The 22,895-nt window shown below is 37.1% G+C and overlaps 1 protein-coding gene across 1 annotated transcript; it reads left to right on the forward strand.

The window, feature by feature from the left end:
• The first annotated feature begins 950 nt into the window (after positions 1–950).
• Positions 951–6,597, forward strand: LOC104592439 (phospholipase D alpha 1). Its single transcript, XM_088894052.1, has 4 exons — positions 951–1,327; positions 1,405–1,520; positions 3,369–5,277; positions 5,897–6,597. The coding sequence occupies exons 2-4, from the start codon at positions 1,416–1,418 to the stop codon at positions 6,328–6,330; spliced, it is 2,448 nt and encodes an 815-aa protein (XP_088750178.1). The 5' UTR covers positions 951–1,327; positions 1,405–1,415; the 3' UTR covers positions 6,331–6,597.
• Positions 6,598–22,895: the final 16,298 nt, after the last annotated feature.

Below are 22,895 nucleotides of genomic sequence, written 5' to 3' on the forward strand. Positions count from 1 at the left end.
TTTTATATTACTGAACCGATACCTTCAATTTTTCGAAAAATATCCAATTGACAAATTCGGAATTAATATCCAATCCGAATTTTCAATTCGGAATTGACAAATTCAATTAATTAGAATTTTCAATTAGGTCTAGATTCGATTTTTCGGTTTTTCTTACTCACCACTAGTGGACGAAGTGCAATATTTCATAACACCCTCAAGTATCAATGAAATATTTTTTTTTTTTCGCTTTCCAGTCGTCATCAAAGTATTCCAAGATAAATTATAGGCCCCCACCAATTTCTACGCAAGGTGGATCAGATTGTGCCCCTATTGACAGCTGCCAATAGGGGATCATTCCATTCATTTAGATCTCTGCCAACAAAACACATTCCAACACCCCTACCAACATGATCTGATCTGACACAGCAAATCTCATGTTAGTATGATGTTGGCAGGAAATATGCACTTCCATTCCATTAACTCTTGTTACGACCACACCATCCCATGTTGATCCGATCAATCTCAAAGGGCCCCACCAATTCTTACACAACTGTGCCACTTCATCTAAAGATCCACGTGTCATACTGACGTGTTTTTCACTTTTTAATAGATTGACGTGTTTTTGTTGCCTCAAAAGCACAAGCGGCACCAATGATTTGGTGGGTCATTCCATAAAGCAAAACTTTGACCAAAGTGACAGAAACAGTAGCGGGTTCACAAATACCCGCCCGCTGAGTGTAATTGGTCCGGTCATAAATATTCGAATCGTGACCCACTCGTTATTCGAATCAAGATCATTTGTTCATTACTCATCATTGCTCCAACACGCCTTCGTTAGTTTCGTTTTGGCTTGAAATCCTGTCTGGAGACACACTGAATTCAATCTCTAATCTCAAATTAATATTGGAAAAAAAAGATCGGGTCCCTTTTCTCAACCTTTTGTATGTCCGTAAAAAATCGGATCTGACGTTGTTTCCTTCTTTCTTCGCGGGGTTTTTGATCTCTTTTTTCGGATCTCTTCTTCTTCTTCGTCCTCCTCTTCTTCTCAATTCTACTGTTCCATTCTTTCTCCGTCTCTAAAGATTTCATGCAGTTCCGTAAGGCAAGCCATCGGGTCTTTTCTTCCCTTCCATCTCCGTTGCCTTCTGAACTCTTGCTTGGAGTGTTCATCTCTTCCTCTCCCATTCTCTCTTTCTCTCGATACATTTCGCTGGTGTGAAACAAATTTTCTGTGGATATATCATTAATGCCAAATGCAAAGTTAGGTTGCTCTGTGAAGCTCGGCTCTTGGTGAATGTGATCGATCACAAGTTTTCCTGCAAATTCAGCTCATTTAACTTAAGTAGTATGTCTTGCTATGATTTTCTTCAGTTAATCTGTTCGGATTGTTGAAGCAATAGGTAACGTTTGTGTACTTTGCAGAGGTCTCCAAAATGTCGGATATTTTACTCCATGGGTCGCTTCACGTCACGATCTACGAGGTGGATAGGCTATCTTCCGGAGGAGGAGGTGGCGGCCCTGGAGGGTTCCTCCATCAGGTATTTGATCTCAACTGTGGATTGCAATTTTGAAGCGTCTGGATGAAATAAAGTACTTATTTTTTGAAAAAAAAAAATTGTGTTTGGACTCGAACTGGATCAAAGAGAAAATCAAAGGCTTGAAATATAACCATCCAACAAAATGTTAGAAGCCATATTTCTCTGAGTTTGTCCCACTTTCATCTGTGTCCATTTTCTTTTCTCTTCTTGTTTTTTGTCTCTGTATGAATGTGCTGGTAAGGTTGCAATACTAGATTAATAGGTTTTTAAGGGAAATTTTTGAAGGTTTTACAACCTACACACACAGGCTTGTTATAGATTTTCGGTTGTTCCCAAGTTCCTTAAATTTTTAATTGTTATTGTTTTTTTTTTTTTTTTAATTCGTGACTCTTGCTTGTAAAGTTGCAGAAGCTTGCAGCATTTACATACACGAGTATATTAAATTTCAAAACTCCACAATTGCAATAATACAAATAGATCTTATGGAAAACTTTTTTAGGAAAGATTACTGATGTGGGAACTTTTAAACTTTCTTCACTTAAAATAAAGGAATGTGAAACAAAATCTTTACTAAAGTTTTCCTCCAACTGAAACTTGTGCTCGCTGGGTCTTCTTTCTCTTCAGCTTCTACCTAACTGCGTACTAGAATCGTTTCTAGACATCCAGTAGCATTCTATTGATTGTTATTATTGTTGAGGAGAAATTTGTCAAAGATTAATTATTTTTTGTTTTATTTTTCTTTCGTTTTTGTACTTTTTGTAAAATATTTTTTCCAGAGAAAAAGGGTAATTTAATTCAATTAAGTAGAAAGTGCATGAGAAATAAGGAAAAATTCTCAATTAGTACCTTCTACTTTGGGCCTAGTGTTATTTTGGTCCCTGAACTTTAAAATGCAACAATTTAGTACCCAAACTTTTAAAATGTGTTAACTCAGCACCTATTGTTAACTGGATGTTAATCAACCATTAAGTAGCATTTGAAAAAGACACAAATACCCTTTGAATGTCATATATTTTTCTTTATAAACCATCCAAACGTTGATAAAAAATTAATAGTCCCAAATCTTTGTCTCTTCTATTCAAGAAAGTTGGGGTCACCAGAATACCCACTGAGACATGACCCCAATTTTCTTGAATAGAAGAGGCAAGGATTTGATACTGTTAATTTTTTGTCAATGTTTGGATGGTTTACAAAGAAAATTAGATGACATGAAGGGTATATGTGTTTTTTTCAAATGTTACTTAACGGCTGGTTAACATACAGTTAACGTTAAGTATTGGATTGACACGTTTTGAAAATTTAGGTATTGTATTGTCACATTTTAAAGTTTGGGGACCAAAATGACACTAGATCCAAAGTAGTAGGTTAGGACCGTGTCCAGTCTATCCCTCCTAAGATCCCAAATAGCTGGGATCAACATTGGGTAATGGCCTTTTTACCCTTCTACCCTTCTGAATATATGAGATTATAGTAATGTATAGGCCATTGATGAAAAATGGATTGCTAGTGTTTTCCTGGATGTTCTGAATGCTGCACAGTTTCACCATTCTGTCTTTGAGTTCTTAAAATCTATGTTGTGATATGTTTTTATGCATAAGAAGATCAGGGTGATGAACAAAAATAGAATGCGGTTACTTCTTAGAAGGGCTAGGTTTCCATGACTTTGTTTACAAGGATTATGAAAATTGAACACTTGTTTTTATTTTTGTTTTTCTTATGTATGCTTCTGTTCTTGTTTCTCTTTTTACAATTCTTTCCTTTGTTTTTTTATTGGAAAAATTGGAAGGTTTATAGCTAATACCTATAGTTTTATTTTCTCTTGATTTGATCCATAAATATTTCTTGCAGATTGTTGAAAACATTGGAGAGGCTGTTGGCATTGGCAAAGACACGCCCAAAATCTATGCAACAGTTGATCTAGAAAAAGCTAGAGTTGGCCGGACCAGAATTATAGAAAACGAACGTGTCAATCCCCGGTGGTATGAGTCATTTCATATCTACTGTGCTCATATGGCCTCTAATGTGATCTTCACTGTCAAAGATGATGACGCTATTGGGGCAACACTATATGGAAGAGCTTACGTACCAGTTGAGGAAATCCTAAACGGAGAAGAGGTGGATAGATGGCTTGAAATCTTAGATGATGACCGCAATCCTGTTCGTGAGGGTTCTAAGATTCATGTGAGGCTCCAATTCTTTGATGTTACACGAGACCGTAACTGGTCTATGGGAATTAGGAGTGCCAAATTTCCTGGTGTCCCTTACACGTTTTTCTCACAAAGAAAGGGATGCAGAGTTTCTCTGTACCAAGATGCCCATATCCCAAACGGGTTTATCCCAAAAATTGCTCTTGATGGAAACGAGTTTTATGAACCACATAGATGCTGGGAGGATATATTTGATGCAATCACTAATGCAAAGCACTTGGTTTACATAACTGGGTGGTCTGTGTATACTGAGATCCACTTGATAAGGGACAATAGGAGGCCTAAGCCTGGAGGAGACATCACCCTTGGGGAGCTGCTCAAGAAAAAAGCCGGTGAAGGTGTCAGAGTTCTTATGCTTGTTTGGGATGACAGAACCTCTGTGGATTTGCTGAAGAAGGATGGGTTGATGGCTACTCATGATGAAGAAACAGAGAATTTCTTCCAGGGAACTGATGTCAACTGTATTTTGTGCCCTCGTAATCCTGATGATGGAGGGAGCATAGTTCAAGACTTGCAGATATCCACCATGTTCACCCACCACCAGAAGATTGTTGTGGTGGACAGTGAAATGCCCATCGGATCCGGAGCATCATCGGAGAGGAGGAGGATTGTGAGTTTTATTGGAGGTATTGATCTCTGTGATGGGAGATATGATGCACCCTTCCATTCCCTATTCAGAACCTTGGACACAGCTCACCATGAAGATTTCCATCAGCCCAACTTTACTGGTGCTGCCATCACGAAAGGTGGTCCAAGGGAGCCATGGCATGATATTCATTGCCGGTTGGAAGGTCCCGTTGCATGGGATGTCTTATACAACTTTGAACAAAGGTGGAGGAAACAAGGGGGAAAGGATGTGCTTGTTCAGATTAGAGAGCTTGAAGACATCTTCATTCCCCCATCCCCAGTTATGTTTCCAGAAGATCATGAAACATGGAATGTCCAGTTGTTTAGATCAATTGATGGTGGTGCAGCATTTGGATTTCCTGACACACCTGAAGAGGCTGCCAAAGCAGGGCTTATTAGTGGAAAAGACAATATCATTGACCGAAGCATTCAGGATGCTTATATAAATGCAATTCGACGGGCAAAGAATTTCATTTACATTGAAAATCAATATTTCCTTGGAAGCTCATTCTGCTGGAGGCCAGAGGGTATCAAGGTTGAGGAAGTTGGTGCTTTGCATCTGATCCCAAAGGAACTCGCACTTAAGATTGTTAGCAAAATTGAAGCTGGGGAAAGGTTCACTGTTTACGTTGTTGTCCCAATGTGGCCGGAGGGGATACCGGAGAGTGCATCAGTTCAGGCAATATTGGATTGGCAGAGAAGGACAATGGAGATGATGTATACTAATGTTATTCAGGCCTTACAAGCTAAGGGGGTTGAAGCAGACCCCAGAGACTATTTGACATTTTTCTGCCTAGGGAATCGGGAAGTGAAGAAAAGTGGGGAGTACGAACCATCTGAGCAACCCGAAGACAATACAGACTATAGCAGAGCTCAGCAGGCCCGACGTTTCATGATATATGTCCATACTAAGATGATGATAGGTAAAACTAAATGTTGCCTTCCCTTAATAATTTAAAAGTCCGTTGCATATTTTCTTACAGGCACAGAAAAAATCATACTTGATACACATTGGATCTTAAACTTTGAACACAAATCAATCCATTTAGTGTAGTTTTTTGCCTGTGGTTTTTTAATTGGTACCCATTAACATTCCCGACTGTAGGGGAGGGGATGGGATGGGATGGGATGGGATGGGCCAACAGTGATTAATTTTTAAATTTAAGCTTACTAATCAATAATCATGTGGTTTTCTACACACGAGTTTTACTTTATGTCAAAAGGGGAATCTTGACGCTGCTATATATGTATATCCATTGGACACTCACTGGTCCAATGGTTGCCTGCTTTTGCTTTTCAAAACATGTTTAAATGTGTTTCTGAATCATGAATCATTTCTCATTTGTATATACAAGGTGGTTGCGTTAAATGTTTGGGTGTTCCTATTTGATTCTAAAAGTGTTAAATGTTTTCTTAACAAAATGGCTGATGTGGCAAGATAAGAAAGCAGAAACGGTGAACATTTCCCCTTACCAAAACACCATTCTAATTAGCCCAAAGTGCAATTCTAACTTGTATGTTTACCTCTCTTCCTCTTTGCAGTTGATGATGAATACATAATCATAGGATCCGCCAACATCAACCAGAGGTCAATGGATGGTGCTAGAGACTCTGAGATTGCCATGGGAGCTTACCAACCATATCACCTAGCAACTAGGCAACCGGCCAGGGGCCAAATCCATGGCTTCCGAATGGCACTGTGGTACGAGCATCTCGGCATGCTTGATGATTGCTTCCTCCATCCTGAGAGTGTGGCATGTGTCCACAAGGTGAATCAGATTGCTGACAAGTACTGGGACCTGTATTCAAGTGAAACACTGGACCGAGACCTGCCTGGCCACCTCCTCAGGTACCCCATTGCAGTTACTGAAAATGGAGAGGTTACAGAGCTTCCAGGGACTCAGCACTTCCCTGACACAGAGGCTCTTGTTCTTGGTACCAAAGCTGAATACCTTCCTCCAATCCTCACTACATAAAAACGTAAACCACTTTGATTTTCTTAGGAAATAATCTCAATCTTCTCACAGTCTGCACCTGTAGTAACTTTAATGGTAATAAATCCCATGCATTGCAAGTTGCTGAAAAAAGAAAACATTGATATTGTTATTAGGAGAGGCAGCAATTTAGGGGCTTGTTTCAGGTCATCAGATGCTTGCTTCTACTTTGTGCTTTTGTTGCCGACATTTTGATGTTTGCTAGTTTCAATGGTCTAAGATCAGTAATTTTGCAAGTGCTTCTGACAATGACCGGAAAATGTTACATGTACTAATTAATGCTTCTGTTTGCCCTTCCAAAATGGTTTTGACTTTTACAAGGCATTGAGAAAAAGGTTCAAAGTACTGATACTAGGGCTGCAAGTCGGGCTGGGTTAGGTCGGGTTGAGGCCAACCCTAGCTCAACCCTAAGTTTTAAACCCCAACCCTAATCCTAACCCAATCCTAACCTTAACTAAATTCCTTCAACCCTAACCCAACCCGGAATCAATTTCGGGTTGGGTTGGGCCCAATCCAACCTACTTCCCATCCCTTAAAACCTCATAGAATTTCTCGATTTTAGATCTTAACTCAACTCTCACTACATATATTAATCCTATGCTTTATTAGTATTTGTTTGTTGACATTTTTTTAGTACAAAATTCAGAAAAAACAAGTGTCAGAAATGACTATAGTTTATTATGAGTTATAACTTACGATAGATCTTTCTTATGCGACAAACAACATAGAGGAGATGAAGAAAAAAATTTTCAAAAAACATAAAATAATGTTATTAAGGTTTTAGTCTTTCTTATTAGAATTAAGTGAAGTGATTATCTTAAAAGAAATACATGATACTATATGGTGGGGGCTATACAAATATCATGCATCTAAACAAATCAATGCATGCTATATATTACATATAACATATATTTATATATGACATGTACTATAGAATCGGGTTTGGGTTAGGTCGGGTTGGCTAAGGGGCCAACCTTAACCCAACCCGAAATAAAGTCGGGTTCATGAATTTCAACCCTAACTCTAACCCAAACATCAACCCGACCCAACCCAACTCAACTTTTTCGGATTGGGTTCGGGCCAACCCGGTCCAAGTTGCAGCCTTAACTGATACGTATCGATCGATACATATTATATCAGGAGCTTTCCGATATGCCCCTACAGAGGGTGTATCAGGGTTTTGACCGATTTAGAGGGTGGGCTGACCTTAAATTGACCCCTCTGAACCGGATTTAAAAAAAAAACTACTAATACTGTCCGATACGCCTCTATCAATATTTTGAACCTTGATTGAGACCAGGTGCCGCTAATACTAAACTAGTGCATTGCCTCAGTCGCCTTACATTGTTTTGTGAGGTCATTACCCAATGTTAACGGTGTTTTCTATATTTATTTATTTATTGCACAAAGTGATTGCTCTGAGATTCAAGCCTATGTTATCACACTTTTCAGCCCCATAATTTATCATTAAATTGCAATGTTTTCGAACCATGTTGACCTGGACAGTCAGACTCTTTGGCCTGGAAGCTGGTCAGGATACCGGTTCAGGCGATTCTCTTTCAGTCCTAAGCCATTGTTTTTCAAAAAACCGTTGAATTTGTCAATTATCCGCTCACCCATGCAATTGAACTTGACCCAAATAACAGTTTTTGGGTCATTTTTTTTTTTAATTTTTAAAATGTCATGGGCTGGTCTTTTTGGATCAGATGGTTGAATCCTGAAAATTGGTGGCCAAAACAGTTCTAGTTCGGACTCAGTTTTAAAAATATTGTTAAATTGCAAGAGGCGTCTAATGTGTATGAGAAATACCAAATAAAATGAAAAAAATAAAAATAAAGCATATTCCCTGTTATAATTTCTGGTAAGTTGGTTGTTTAGTTGGTTTGCCCTCGCTTATAAATTTTGGTTACAGATGAATAATCAAGTACGACCAAGAAAAAGGTTTACATTTTAGCATTGGCCTCTCCCTTGTAAATATTCGATGCCCTTATGAGTTATGACTAATGAAATGCAAAGCAATCATGATCGTCACTGCCCCTTCAACCATGAACCATCCGATCTCTGCATTTCTATCCACATTCCCCAACCTCCCTACCAAAATCCAAATCCTTTATGTACCCACTTACCCAGTTCTAACTCCATTGTCGTTATTAAATTTCTAGCCTCTTCTCTTATATGTTGTATTGTTCTTTATCATTTTTTTCTATTCCCTATTTCAAAGAATCATTCAACCTAAAAGCTTAAACTGTTAGGTGAGGTTCTTGAATAGGTTGATATTCTCTAACATGCCCCTTTACACGAAAGTGCATTGGACTTGATGTGTGAACAAGTACAGGCTCACCCATACCTTGTAACTTAATTAATTATAATGGGGTAATGAGGACTAAACAGTAGATCACTTGGTCAAAGTGGCTCTGATACCATCTCAAAGAACCATTCAACCTAAAAGCTTAATATTAGATGACGTCATTGAATAGATTGATATTCTCTAACACCCTGGGCACTGGCTTCAGAAGCAAAACCTACCCTACCTAACAAATAATATAAAATGTAAGGTTTTGTACACTACAATTTATATTTGTACTCCTTCCAAATTAAGACAAAGCAGCAATTTCATTTGCAGCATTTCTGTCATTAATTAGGAACTATCCACCACCACCATTGTAAAATATTTAAGGCTGCATTTGGCATTCCTTATCTTTAAGGATTTATCTCCTTTTTGCAGTTAAAATGTTCTTAAAGAACACAAAGTTTTTAACAGCAAAAAGAATACAAGGCCTTATAATTAGGAATGCCAAGTGCAGCCTGAAAGTGGGTCTCTCTGACTTGGGGTTGTTTGCCAAGGAAATCTTTTTGAATTTAGGACATTAGCATCCTTAAGAGACTTTGCTGATGGATGGATGGGTACCCAACATTGTATTAGGTCTTGAATTTTTTTTCTCAAATTAAAGTTTAATTTGATTATCTATGTATCACTTGAACTTAAGCATACTTAAAAGTAGTACTAGAACGGATGACCTTTTGAAAAATTCCTGTGTTACACCCCAATTTAAATATTGTAAAATACTAACTGATTAATTATTAAGGTCTCCAACTGGTTATAGCAGAAACTTAGAATAGATGCAGGTGGACTCATTTATCCCTAACCCGACCCTAGACCTAGAGTGGACTGTTTGAAGCAGATTGCCTTGTTTTCACCTCGGCCATCAACACCAATTCGGAAATTCTGTAGTAAGGGAAGGGGACAAGAATAGGACTCGGGATCTCCTGCCCACGACTATTTTTTAGCCGATCCAATTGCAGCTATTAACGTCAAAGGGAAGGGGACAATAATGCCTTGTGACATACTGACATCGCAAAAGCTGGAGACCCGCTGGTGCCCTTTCCTTCTCGGGTGATGGCCAATGGGGGCCCAGCCTTGTCCTGTGGATTGGATAACCACCCAAAGTAGGCCCACATCTTGTTTTAAAGCCCAAATGGACCATTTTAATTTTATTACACCCACTTTATGTTTATATGGTGCAGATATATTATCATCTCTTCTACCATAACAAATAAATTAACTTATATTTACAAAAAAAAAATGATTAAAATTACTCATTTGCCCTTAGATTAGTTCCACGGTACGTAAAAAACTTGTTTTGTGGTTGCAAATCGCAATAAGAGGGGGCCCCACAAGATCAATCATCAATGGAATCCGTTACCTATTTGAGGTTTTCCCATAATGTGCAGGGCATTGTCGGAACAGAAGATATATCAACATTCTAAGAATAGCATAAAATATAGTGGAACAGAAATCCCAACTGTTTTAATCGTCCCAACAGTCTTTAATGTGGAAGTGTGGGCACGTGCGGCCAGTCTTTACGTGGTCCTACTTTATCACATGATTGGTTTAATTTTTTGAAAACAATCTGCATGTGCTTAGGCTGACTGCAGACAACCTTGGTCTGGGCCTGGTTTTTGGGCCGGCTTTACGAATCTCCCACATGGAAGCGAGTTCTCATGATGTGCCACACGGAATTATGGGCTTTTCCGAGACACTGGACACCACCCAATCCATTTCGGGTTTGGGCCAAATTAGATGTGATCATTCCAAGAATTTATCGCTTTCTTTTCCAAGGCCCTGATCATTTTTATTTACCTGGATTGGATAGGTATGTTTATTTGGATAAGTGTTTTTTAGGTAAAACTTGTCCGTTAAATGAGGTTCCAACGTTTTTATACGTTACAAATTATCTGGATAACAAGAGTGGTGGGAGGAAAACAATGCTTATGACTTATTGTCGTGGGGATAAATTGTTTACCCACTTTGTAGGAGGGTAAGGGTGTCAATGGACCGGTTTTGGATTGGACCTCGTCCAATCCAAAATCAATTTGGATGGACCAATAAAGCATATTGGATTGGATCAATTCGGTCCAAAATATTTATTAGATTGGATTGGATCAATACGGTCCAAAATATTTATTAGATTGGGTTGGACCTAGTCCATCCGTAACAAATCTACATTGGATTGGATTGGATTAAGTCAATATCTGATCCATTAATATAAAATAAGAATATGTGCCAATGGACCGGATTTGAATTAAAACCAATCTAAATCAAAACAAATTTGAATAAATTGAACGGTCCAAACATCAAATTGGACCGGTCTAAATTGGTCCAAAATATTCATTGGATTGAAATTGGACCTAATCCGTTTATAATGGACTCATATTGGACTGAATCGGATGGAGTGTGGTACTCTTTAATATCCTCAGTTTCCATAGATCCAATATAACGACAAACAAATATAGGATTTATAGTCAATTTACCGGTTAATCAACTTACACCCACTAAATACCGGATGGGACCTAAAACCATCCACTCAAATGTCTAATTCTCTAGTCCATGAATATGGGTCAGGGTGGCCCGGTTTTGGCGTGAGGAGCACAGCTTGGTGGGGCCTCTCCCTAAATTGGTCCGTCCAAATACAAACCAACTTGCACCTGCACCTCCCATGTGCAACAAATAATGTATCAAACCTGAAAACATCCAAAATAGAAATAATCCATTTTGTGTTAGCCGACTTAAGAGGGATCGGCCCTTGGCTGTCATTTAATAGTGTTGTTGTTGGATGATTTTTCTGGTTTGAATGAATTTTCCTTTCTACCAACAAAACTTAGAAGGGTTGTGAATGGTAACTTGGATCATTTGCGACACACAAATGATACGATTGATTTCATGCATCTTGCTGGATGACATGACAGAAATCGGGAAAAGAAAAACCATGGAAACGAATGCAAATGGAGATTCAATGTTTTGTGTCTATGCTCATGGAGGAACTATCTTCTTCTTTTATTACTTTACATAGTCAAGCGTTCTGGCGGGAGGTTATGTAGTTATGTGCTAGATGGACCTAACTCTTAAGCTGATTAAATTGGATCTGTCTCTGCTTAGGGTAAAATTCAGTTCTGATAGGCGTAAATCGGGAGTGGGGTGCCCAATTTCAAGAATTTACACTGTATCAGCCCTAGAATCTTAAGTTTTTCAACCTAAGTTCACCCAAATTGTACCTTTAATTCTTGAACAGATAATTAAGAGGGTATTAGAGAATATGATTGGTTTTGTTTTTGAAAACAAGAACAACTTCTACATCAAAAAGAAACATGTTATTATTACTAAAAACAACAACAAAAACATGTTATTATTATTATCAATACATATTTATATTGATAATAAGATATAAAAGTATATCAATAAAAAAGAAGTAAATTTGCATTCAAGTGGCCTTTTGATAAAAAAAAAAACATATGCTTCATTGGAATTCAAGTTTACTTCCATTACAGTTAAAAGTCGGTTTGGTAAAAAGGTAAATTTGTCAATGCAAAAGTAATCCAACTTTACAATTTATATGAACCATTTTACACTTTACATATTTACATTATTTCCAAATACAACCTAAGACTCAATTTAGAAAAATTACAAATACAAATATATACAAAATACAAAGTTTTACACTCTACAAATTTATATTTGTATTCTTTCTAAACTGAGTCTAAACATCTCCTAAATGTGCAGATCCAATTCCAAAGTAGACCCCATAGGTCTGTATTCCATAATAACAAATACTATAGAATGAATCCAATTGGTTGATTGAAAACAACCAAAACTGATAACCTAATTATAATTGGGACAAAATTAATGGGTCAATTTGGTTCAATTCTGTCACATCTACCTGATCTATTGACAACCCTAAGACAAACAAATGATGGTTAATATTGTGCAGACTATAGTCCAAATGACTTATTAAAAAATAAAATAAAAACTAGTCCAAATATACCACTAGTCCAATGCAACCAAGTTGTTATAAGCAACAAAACTGGCTAAAAGCATGATCTTGATCTGTGGCTGATATAAGCTTACAATCTCTGGACAAATCTTTTGAACTTTGTCATTGTTTGGAATTTTCTCATTCAATCACAACCATTATCAGTATCAATGTGACAGAAGATATGACCCTTCATGGAGTGAAAGTGGAATGACAAAAGAGGTACATAGGCGACTCTCTCAACCGTTGAGCTAGTTATATTTTCTGTTTTTATTCACTTAATTAATTTTTATTTATAATTTCAGTGAATGGATTTGTAGACAGAAGCGATAAACCTAACTATATCAAGCAGTCAAACATGCGGATCTAAAAATCTCCCGGGTGCTCTTAAGAATCTCTTGAGATTTGAAAGAGAATTATATGAAGTCGCCAGTGTGAAAGGAAGTGTGTTCTATTGTTGGATTCTTTTGGGGATGGGGGATATGTCTTCCCCTTTCCTTTTGATCAAAGTTTTTTAAAACCCGAATTAGATATTGAACCGTTTTGGCCACTAGTTTTTAAGTTAAACAGTCTAATTACCCAATTCAAATGGATGGTCTGTTCTAATTTAAATATATATATATATATAAATAATTAAAAAAAAATAGCCAAAAACCATTTTTCGGATTGTGGATCAATGATTCAATTGCCCTGATCAGGGAATTACTAACCAGATGGTTTTTGGCCCAAGAATGGTTTTTGGGTGAAATGAAAAAGATCCCCTCACACTGTTGCAGAGCAATCAGGGTGCAGTGAATCTGGATTCCATACATGACTAATCCGGTCAGAATATATGCGGAATCCTGAAAATGTGTCAACAACTTAACATGAACCAAACAAGTAGTACGGGCCATTTAAGCACAATGGAGATTGGACGTACCCATCTTACTGTGAAGACTATTTCGTAGTATCATTCTCACTTGTGTGACAAATCTTTTGGGATGCCTTCAGCAAAGTTGAGCTTGGATATACCCACACTACGCTACCCACGGGAAGTAAACTTTGATAGTGGGATAGGACTATAGGAGTTTCCCTGATGTGTATCAGAAAAGGATGTGCCCATTTTGAGAGGCGACAAGGTTGGCGGATTCACGTACCCACCCACTATAGATGTTTCCTTGGCATTATTAGTACTGATGAGTAAGTACCATATTTCAATGATATAAGCTGAATTGGTCTTGGTCCATTTCGCCTTATTTTATCTTCCTTCCTTTCTTTCCTAATTACTCCAAGTTTTGTGGGTGTTTTTAACCTTTTGAAATAATGAAATATGGGGTTATTTAAATTCATTCACATCCAATTCAATTTTCCTTTTATTAGAAAACTAAATCAAATCATTCAGTCTGAATTACTGCCCACAAACCACTATTTATGAAATTTTGAATAGTGGTGAATGCAATGAGGCATATTGTATTCATCATATCCCTGGCCTGGCCACAGATATGAGATATGGTATGATTGGTTATGTATCCCATGAGCCAATACACCTCCGTTAGACCTGTTTATGGGCCGGGCCAGGTCAAGTTCGGGTCGGGCTTTTACTCATCATTAATAGAAATATGTTAGGCCTGAGCCCGAGTCCGGTTTGACCAACGGGTCTATAATTTGGGCCCGAGCCTAGCCCGGATAAAAAGCCCGAAGCCCGAGCCCAAGCCTGAAACCCGACCTAATAAAAAAATTACAATTTTCCCTATTCAAATTAGAATTAAAAATTCATATGGTTTTTTTTCCTATTTAAATGAACAATGGGCCTACAAAATGGTTTTTTTCCCTTTCTTTTACGTTTTAAAACACAGTTTTACATTCTTAAATCAAAAAAATTATTCAAATGGGCATAATCACATAACCCATTTTAAGTCTAATTTTAGGTCGGGCCGGGCTATTTTGACAAAACCTAAACCCGGCTCAAATTTATTGCGGGTCAAACTTTTAGGCCCGAGTTTAATTCCGCAGGCCTATAAACATGTTCAAACCCGTCCGGGGACCGGGCCACCCGGCCCATGAACAGGTCTAACCTCCGTATCATAAGGTTGTATCGCACTATATGGATGGATACAATCCAATACGAAAGCTATAATATTTAGCTTATCAACTGATCCGATTACCATACTCACATGCTAATCTCACTTGTGAACTACTTTTAGAAAATTTTCAAGAACTCATAGAAAGCAGCATGCTATCATCTCTCTGCTATAATATTTAGATGTGCTGTTAAAGCTTTCCGTATTCATTGGTATTTCATTTTTGTCTTTGGGCTGATTTTTTCGCTTCCAGATATCTTAATTCAAAATCATTGAGTGTTGGGCCTCTCCCTTTGAAAGCATCTAGATTTTGGAAAGAAATTTATTATATGTCAAAGTCTTCAATATCAATCAAAGAAAATGGCTGGTCGGTTGAGATTTTATTTTAGTATCACAGTTGGATTGGGAACAGTTGATTTCAATCGGAGAGATGTTTTGAATGCTGATGGCTCTTGGTCCTTTCCTATGAAATATGGGGTTGAAAGTGAAATTCAATTCATGGTTGTCAATACTAACATTTATTTGATAAATGGTTGTCATTGTCTTGTATAGAGAGGAACTACAAATGGGAACTTTCTCTCTTTCTTCAACATGGAACTTTGTAAGAGATCAGGTCGTGTCATTGTAGTCTAGGGGTGCTTTTTTAACCAAATCAGTAATATCGGTTTTTAGAAAATCGGTAATCAAAACCGAATCGAAGTTAATCGGTTGATTCGGTTAAAACCATCAGTTTGATTCATCAATTTTTCAGTTTTTTAACTTTTACAATATATATAAATATATAATAAAAATATAAATATATATAAAATATTATATTTTAAATAATAAATAATATATCATATATTATAAATATATATATTGATATTTATATATAATACATATTTATTAATTTATAATATATATAAAATATATAGAAATATGTATACTGATCAATTCGATTAACCACCAGATTTCTATATTGGTTAATCAAAACCAAACCAATATCTTTGATTTCTAAAATCACCGAACCAAAACCAAACCAACTGATTCGGTTAACTGATTTTCAGTTGGTTCAATTTTTTGGTTTTTTTTTTCTTTTTGCTCACCCTTATTGTAATCAGGTTCAGCAGCATTTGGGATGCTGGTTTGCCTGATAAAATGGCTGTGTTATTGTGGAGGTTTATAACTAAATTCTTGGCTATTGGATGACTTAAATAAGAAGGGAGTGCAGCTCGTTTCCAGATGTAGATGTAGCAGTGGAAATCCTGATCAAGAATTTTTTCGATTATCATCTCTTCTCTGCAAGTGTTTTGGCTTCAAAGTGTTAGTCCTACTTTACAGGTTCGTGTTAGAGACTGGGTTATGGACCGGTAGAACCTTTGCAAAAAGGACTTTCAACACAATTAAATCCTTAGAGTTCTCCCTTCAGTTTTGCTTAAATTGGGAGGTTTGGGTTGAGAGGTGTAGAAGATTTTATAAAGGAAAGGCTATGTCAGCTAGTCAAGCTATTATTATTAGAATTAAAGGCTGGTTGTGTGAAATTAATAAACTAGCTCATAAGTCATAAGCCTGATCAGCTTAGAGACGACAAAGAGAGGTGGTTCTTAGCTCTTTCCAAGGTTCTAAAATATCGATATAGGCTGATGGTGCTTGCAAAAGCAATCCAGGTGTTTGACCATGAACAAGCATAATGTAATGGGTTGAATGTGATAACAATTCATGAAGTTTTGCTTTTGGCTTCGAAGCTCACATTGACTTTTATTGAGAGAGAGAGAATGAATTTCGAAATTGTATATTTTGGAGTCTGATTTATGTTCCTTAAATAATTTGTGAAGAGGTATGAAGAAAAGGTAGGTGCTGATTTAGAAAATACACCAAACATTGTGACTGTTTAGAAAGTAGTTAACAATTGGTGACTGTTAACTTTGAATTGTGCCTCTTGATCACACCCGATCAAATCGCGAACAAAGTGTGCCTCTAAAGCGCCTCATTGCGCCGCACACGCGTGCGCGCGCGTTGTGCGGTATCGAATCCCCATACTCTCATCTACTAATTCTAAGAGGTGTAAATCAGCTCCTATTGAAATACTGAAAACAAAACTTATAATTTTCCAATGTGGGACAAGTTCAAAACTGGGTTTTATAAGAGAAAAACTGATTTTTTCAATCAAGTGTACAGATGCAATTTCTCATATAATTGATCAATCAAACCCATTAGATTTAATCTCTCATGAGATTAAAATCCAACAATTTGTTTCTTTAGATTGCCTTGAGTTTTTAAGGGAGAGCAAATTAATTGTTCATTAATGGATTTTGGGCAAGGCGGGTTATAAGTTCTCTCCTATAATGCTTAATTATATTTAATTTTTAACAATGATTAATAATATATCAAAGTAGTCGCCCTTCCACCTGGAGTAAATTAAAAAAACAAAAAGAAATATGTGGGGTGTTCATATTGACCAATAGCCATATGGTAGTCTAGGTGGTCAGTTGGCATCCCTCCGTTGGAAGATACACAATTTCAAACCTATGCTTTCTCAGTCTCTTCATGTTATGTAGGAAATTGAGTCCTATATGATCCTTTCCCACTAACCTGTTCATCTCTGTGGGGGACTATAATAGGACAATACCAAAAAAGTAGAAAAAAATCCTGTGCATGTATTGCCCCACTGTGGTCCTTGATCATATTGTCACAAACTAAAAGGATGGTCTATATGTTCTGAAAGCATAGGAGAGAGTACATGTAATGTAGGTTGAGGACCACCCAATTCAATGGAATTGGATTAGATGATCTCCTCGAATGGGTCTCCCTTTGCACTCTGGATCTCCTACACTTAAAGATGAATACCAACCATTTAAAATAATCTATCAAAATTCATGGGAGTGATTTTGATTGGTCAAGCTCTCAAATGTGAAAGTGGGTGGATGAGATACAAGAATATCTTACTTCTGAGAGTTCATTGACAAATCAAAACCACCCCATGAATTTGGGTTGGTTAGCATACGCCTTAGTACAAGGCCTCAAGTGAAAGAGAACCAGACTACTCCCTGTGTAAACTAAAACTGCATTTGTTTCTCCATGGACATAAAATTTTTCAAAGGATACCAAGTGGGTTCCTAACAACCCTAGATCCAATCATTCCAAGATATGCATCACCCTTTTTTCTAGACCAATCTAAATAAATGGGGTCAGGTAAGTCCCATTTTGGAGCAATAAATTCAATTTGGTGAGACCCCTCTCTATTGTTGGTCCTGACTGACTTTCATCTATCATCTATGCCTTCATATGAAAGAAAATATACCAAACCTGAAAGACACCCATGAAGAGAAAATATAGTAGAAAACCTGTCTAACTCTAGAAGTGATCAATTATAGCTTTAAGTGCTAATACATCACAGTTGATCAAATATAGGGGGTATTTGACAATATTGTAGGTATTGTTTTTGAAAATTAACAAAAACAACTATCACAATACATATTGTTTGGAAAAATTTATGCTGCCAGAAAGACATGATACCGAAAGGTCTTTGATGACCAATCAACCCCCTCCCCCAAGTTTTTGTTTTCTACGCCAAAAGAAGCCAATTCATTCAAAAGTTAGTTTAGTGTACAATCCTGGATATATGAAGTAAGAACTCAGGAACTGTGGACCAGGTAAAAAAAGACAAAATGTTAAGAGCTTTTCTGGCCAAAGGTGTGTGCCACTTGATTTCTCGAAAACTTAGGTTATGTTTGGTTTGAAGGAAAATGTAGGAAAAGGCAAGGGAACATGTACAAGATTTGTAAAGGTTTCTTTACCTTTCCCTACTTTTTCCTTCAATCCAAACGCAGCCTTAGTGAGTCTCATTGAACTGTGGGAGATGCTAAATTCCAATGGTCTCTAGCTATTAGATTTAGACTAACCCTGGCTTTGGTAGAAGATGTTGCACCATCGAAATTTATCTTAATATATAGGGCGGGAGGTTGTACCCAGATCTGAAGAGGAGACAAGCCAACATCTGTACTAAGAGTTTGGTCTTGAGCCTCAACACTCAAACCATTTTTGAGATCTAAAAATGAAGAGAGAAGATTGTTTGCAATGGTTAATAGATTGAGAGATTTTTTTTGTTGAAAATCACTTCACACCATGCTTTCTAGATCTGCCAGATGATTAGAGAGCATTTGGCGAAGATCGAAATAGTTCCTTTCTCACTGGGATCCTCCATTTCACTCCAATACATTAGCCAGTCGATCATGGTCCAGTTTGAATGAACGTCAACTTTCAGATTTAAAGGAGACATGAACCAAATTCTTTTTACTTCTGCACACTACAAGAACAAGTGATCAATGGATTCCTCTTGCAAGTTACAAAAAATTGCAAGTACAATCACAATTGATTCTCCTCTTGGCTATCTCGATTTTAAACTGGAATGGAGAGGTTGATGCACTTCCATATAAACAAGTGAATTCGAGGTTGATTCCAAAATTGATTCCAGTTCAATTCCCAAATGCAATGTTGGCTTGAGACGAGCTGGGAGATTGTTGATGAGCGGACAGAAGAAGCCATTGTGAAGAGTCCATTAGAGGAAGGCATGCAGATCAAAAAATTTTCAATGGATGTGTCACGAGAGGGAAGAGGGGTGCCTAGTATCCTTCAGCTAAAGGTTGAGAAAATAATGTCGTGATCATTGAGTAATTCCATTTACCTGTGTTTGCCTTAATGAGATTACCAAGGGATCCTATGTGTCTGACATCTTTAGGAGACTATCCATCAATCCATGGATCTTCAAGGGTATCAACTTTCCAACCATTTCCTATTAGGAATTGAAACTGATAGGATGGAATTCAAATCAAGATATATTCAAATCCAATTCAATACCGTTCATGATGAATCCGGTTGAATCGGATCCTTGGGCCCAAGGTTGTGTTGGATTGCTCAGGGCCTCAACCTTGGGCCGACCTGGTCCAAGTTGGACCCCTAAAACCAGTGCTTTTGGATCGGAGCAGATAGATACTTTACTTGCAACCAACAGCCAAAAATAATTATCGGCATGTCTGATTCGTGTTTGGAATTGTTCTCACATATAATTATTTGAACAAGTGAATGGTTGGACCATTACAATAGCCAAAACGATTTTATATCCGGTCTGAGTCCAATAATACTGCAATATAATTTCATCTCTCATGTAAATAATTGGGTTTGCTAGTTGTTCGGTGAGCCTCCTCCCTAGACGGCAAGACCTCCATGGAATCTTTTACATGGCAATGCAAGTGGAAACCCCAAAAGGGTCCCACATTTCCAATCTCTATGTCCTTGATAGTTGCCAAGGGGGTCCCACATTTTCCATTATAAATAACTTGATAATTGCAATATATTTGTTGGAGAAACCACCATTTTACAAATTGCCAAGTGGGATACTGCAATTGGACTGTCCTTCCATTCACTATGTGACAAATAGAATCTTGATTTGCCGCCTGTTAGACTGAAAGGTTATGGTGGATAATTGAGTGGGTCCTCTGATTTCCCATATCCATTCATAGGCGTAGAGGGTACATATGCACATTCACATCCATACTTGTGAGTGTATGCATATCCAAATAAAACATATATGATAACATATTTAGAAAATAATAATAAAGATTTTTTTATCCCTCTCCACCAACAATCCATACAATAAATATAATTGTTGTTTTCTATGACTACATACTACATACTTCATACTTCCACCCATATATAAACAATATTTGAAAGGTAGCACAGTGGGCCCGGACAAGATGGGTGGATTCCTAAGCCCACTTGGGGTTTTACCTTTGATGCTTTGAATATACAAATAATGCTACAACCGTCATAACCGTTCAATTCAAACGGTGAGAAGGAAACGGGCAGTACGTGAGTTTACATAATTACATTGATGTCTCGTATCTACATCTCATCTCAGCGTGTATTGGAAGATGTTCTCAATACATGGTTGAGATGTGCTGTGGGATGCGCTCAGTAAAGTATAATAGATATTTATTTACTCAACAGTATATTACAGCACCATCACCGCTTTTTCATTATCTCCTCTATCTATTGTTTTCCTTCTTTGAACCAACATAAAGATAATGTCATAGATAATGGAAAAGATCCAGATTTTCCGGTGCAGCCTCTATGTGTGAAATGAATATATATAGAGGAGGCTGAGCGCTGCATCAATTGGCTAAGAAACCACCCTAAAAAGGATGCAATCCAGTTTTCGTGTTATTTGAATTGGAGACAAGCCAAACGATATGGATGAGGAGAAAGTCTCCCCTGGTTTCGGCAAATCCTATCTTTAGTCGATTAAGAATCTCCTTGTACTGTCAAAACTACTAATAGAAAGTAAGATTCAGTATTGATGGAAACTGGAGGATTGAAGCAAGGTTCAAAATATTGATACAGTATGATACGTTGATAAAGTGTATTGGCCTGTGTCGGTACTGTTTTTTATATTTTCTTGAAACTGGTTCAGAGGGGTCGGTTAAGGCCAGTCTACCCCCTAAACCACTCATCGACCTGAAACACCCTATCGTTTGGCTTGGCCTGTATTGGTACTGTTTTTGATCCCGTATCAACCGATGCATATTCTATCGAAGACTTTCCAATATGCCCCTAAAGGGGGTATTCCAGGTTGGCGAGTGGTTTTGGGGGTAGACTGGCCTTAAACCGTCCCCTCTGAACCAGTTTTAGGAGAAAATTAAAAAAAAAAAAAAAAAACAGTACCAATACAGGCCAACACACCTTACCTGTGTATCGCTCTCTATCGATATTTTGAACCTTGAACAGATAATCAATCTATAAGGTCTTCTATAGGATCTATGGCTTGGATTTGCCACATAATTACCATCTATTCACATGACAAAATCATGAAAAGTTTTGTAGAGAAGCTCTGTATTTGACATCATTAGAAAACTTTTTTTCTTTTATTAATTTTATAAGATTACCACCACCATCTCAACAATAACAACAATTACTACTACTATTATTTAATGTTCAAAGTATGACACAATATGTCTTATATCGGATATATTATATGGCATTTTTGAGTTTTGATACATCTATTTAAAGTTGTTTTCAGAAAACCAATACTTTTAAGAATTTTTTCTGTTCAGCCTACCCCAGAATTCCTAACTCCACCGTACAGTTAGGGGTAGGTGCCAATTCGGAATTGATGCTAATTCACCGACGCTTATGGGTGTTATAAGTGAAGGTATTTATAATTTTGAATTGTTATAAGTCTGAAGTTCAAATCAGAATTCTGAGGTGGAGTGTAATCTAAAAGTCTCATACTTTTATTGATTAAATAATATAAAAATATGTGTAAAAATAAAAAATAAAAAACATGAAGTAAAAAATACCAATACACCCTATCGATACATCCGGATGTATCCATACTTTAAACCTTATTATTATTATTATTATATGATGCTAATTAAATACTATGATTTAACTTTATGATCTGCATGAATTATGAAAGTACTTTTACGATCAGTGGTAGAAGTGGAAGCTCTAAAGCTGGTAAAAAGCCTTTGTTTCACCAAGGAGGTGGGCTTCCCATATTGTGTTATTGAGGAAGATGTGCAGGTAGTTTTCAAGAAGAGTAGACTCTGTTGGAGGAAATGAAATGATCCATCGTCCTTGGCTGATTTCACAAATTATAGCCGACTGTAGAACAATCATATCATTAATGGTCTCTGGCTGCCGCTGCTCAGTCCAATTCACTCCCATGTCAAGCAATTTAGTGGCCCACTGGCCAAGCATGCTTTATCTATAAATCATTATTGTACTTTCTCTCTATTCCCTCAACTTTTGTCCCATGTAATTTCTCAGGATTGCCGCAGAAATTGATAGAATGAAGAAATTGCCTTTTGGCTTAAAAACAACTATTCACATTATATGTACAATTTTTTTTTTGTCAAAATTAGGAACTATTCACAAAGCAGGTTCAACATCAGCAAAATCATATTCAATGATCAGAATATTGATATGCCTATACACAAAGTTGGGTATCAGTGCATATAGATTTACTTTTTTTTTTATTTTTATTTTATAATAATTAGATGGAGGATCATGGATTCCTTCCCCAAGCTTTCATTAGTTTGAAAATATGTTTGTATTGATATATCCATACATGCATCTAGATGCTCTGATACCGATACGATATATCTGATACTTTAATTATATTGTATTGGTATATTAATAT

Source organism: Nelumbo nucifera, chromosome 8 (assembly GCF_055504915.1).
Source record: "Nelumbo nucifera cultivar China Antique chromosome 8, China Antique-T2T, whole genome shotgun sequence".
NCBI classification, from domain to species: Eukaryota; Viridiplantae; Streptophyta; class Magnoliopsida; order Proteales; family Nelumbonaceae; genus Nelumbo; species Nelumbo nucifera.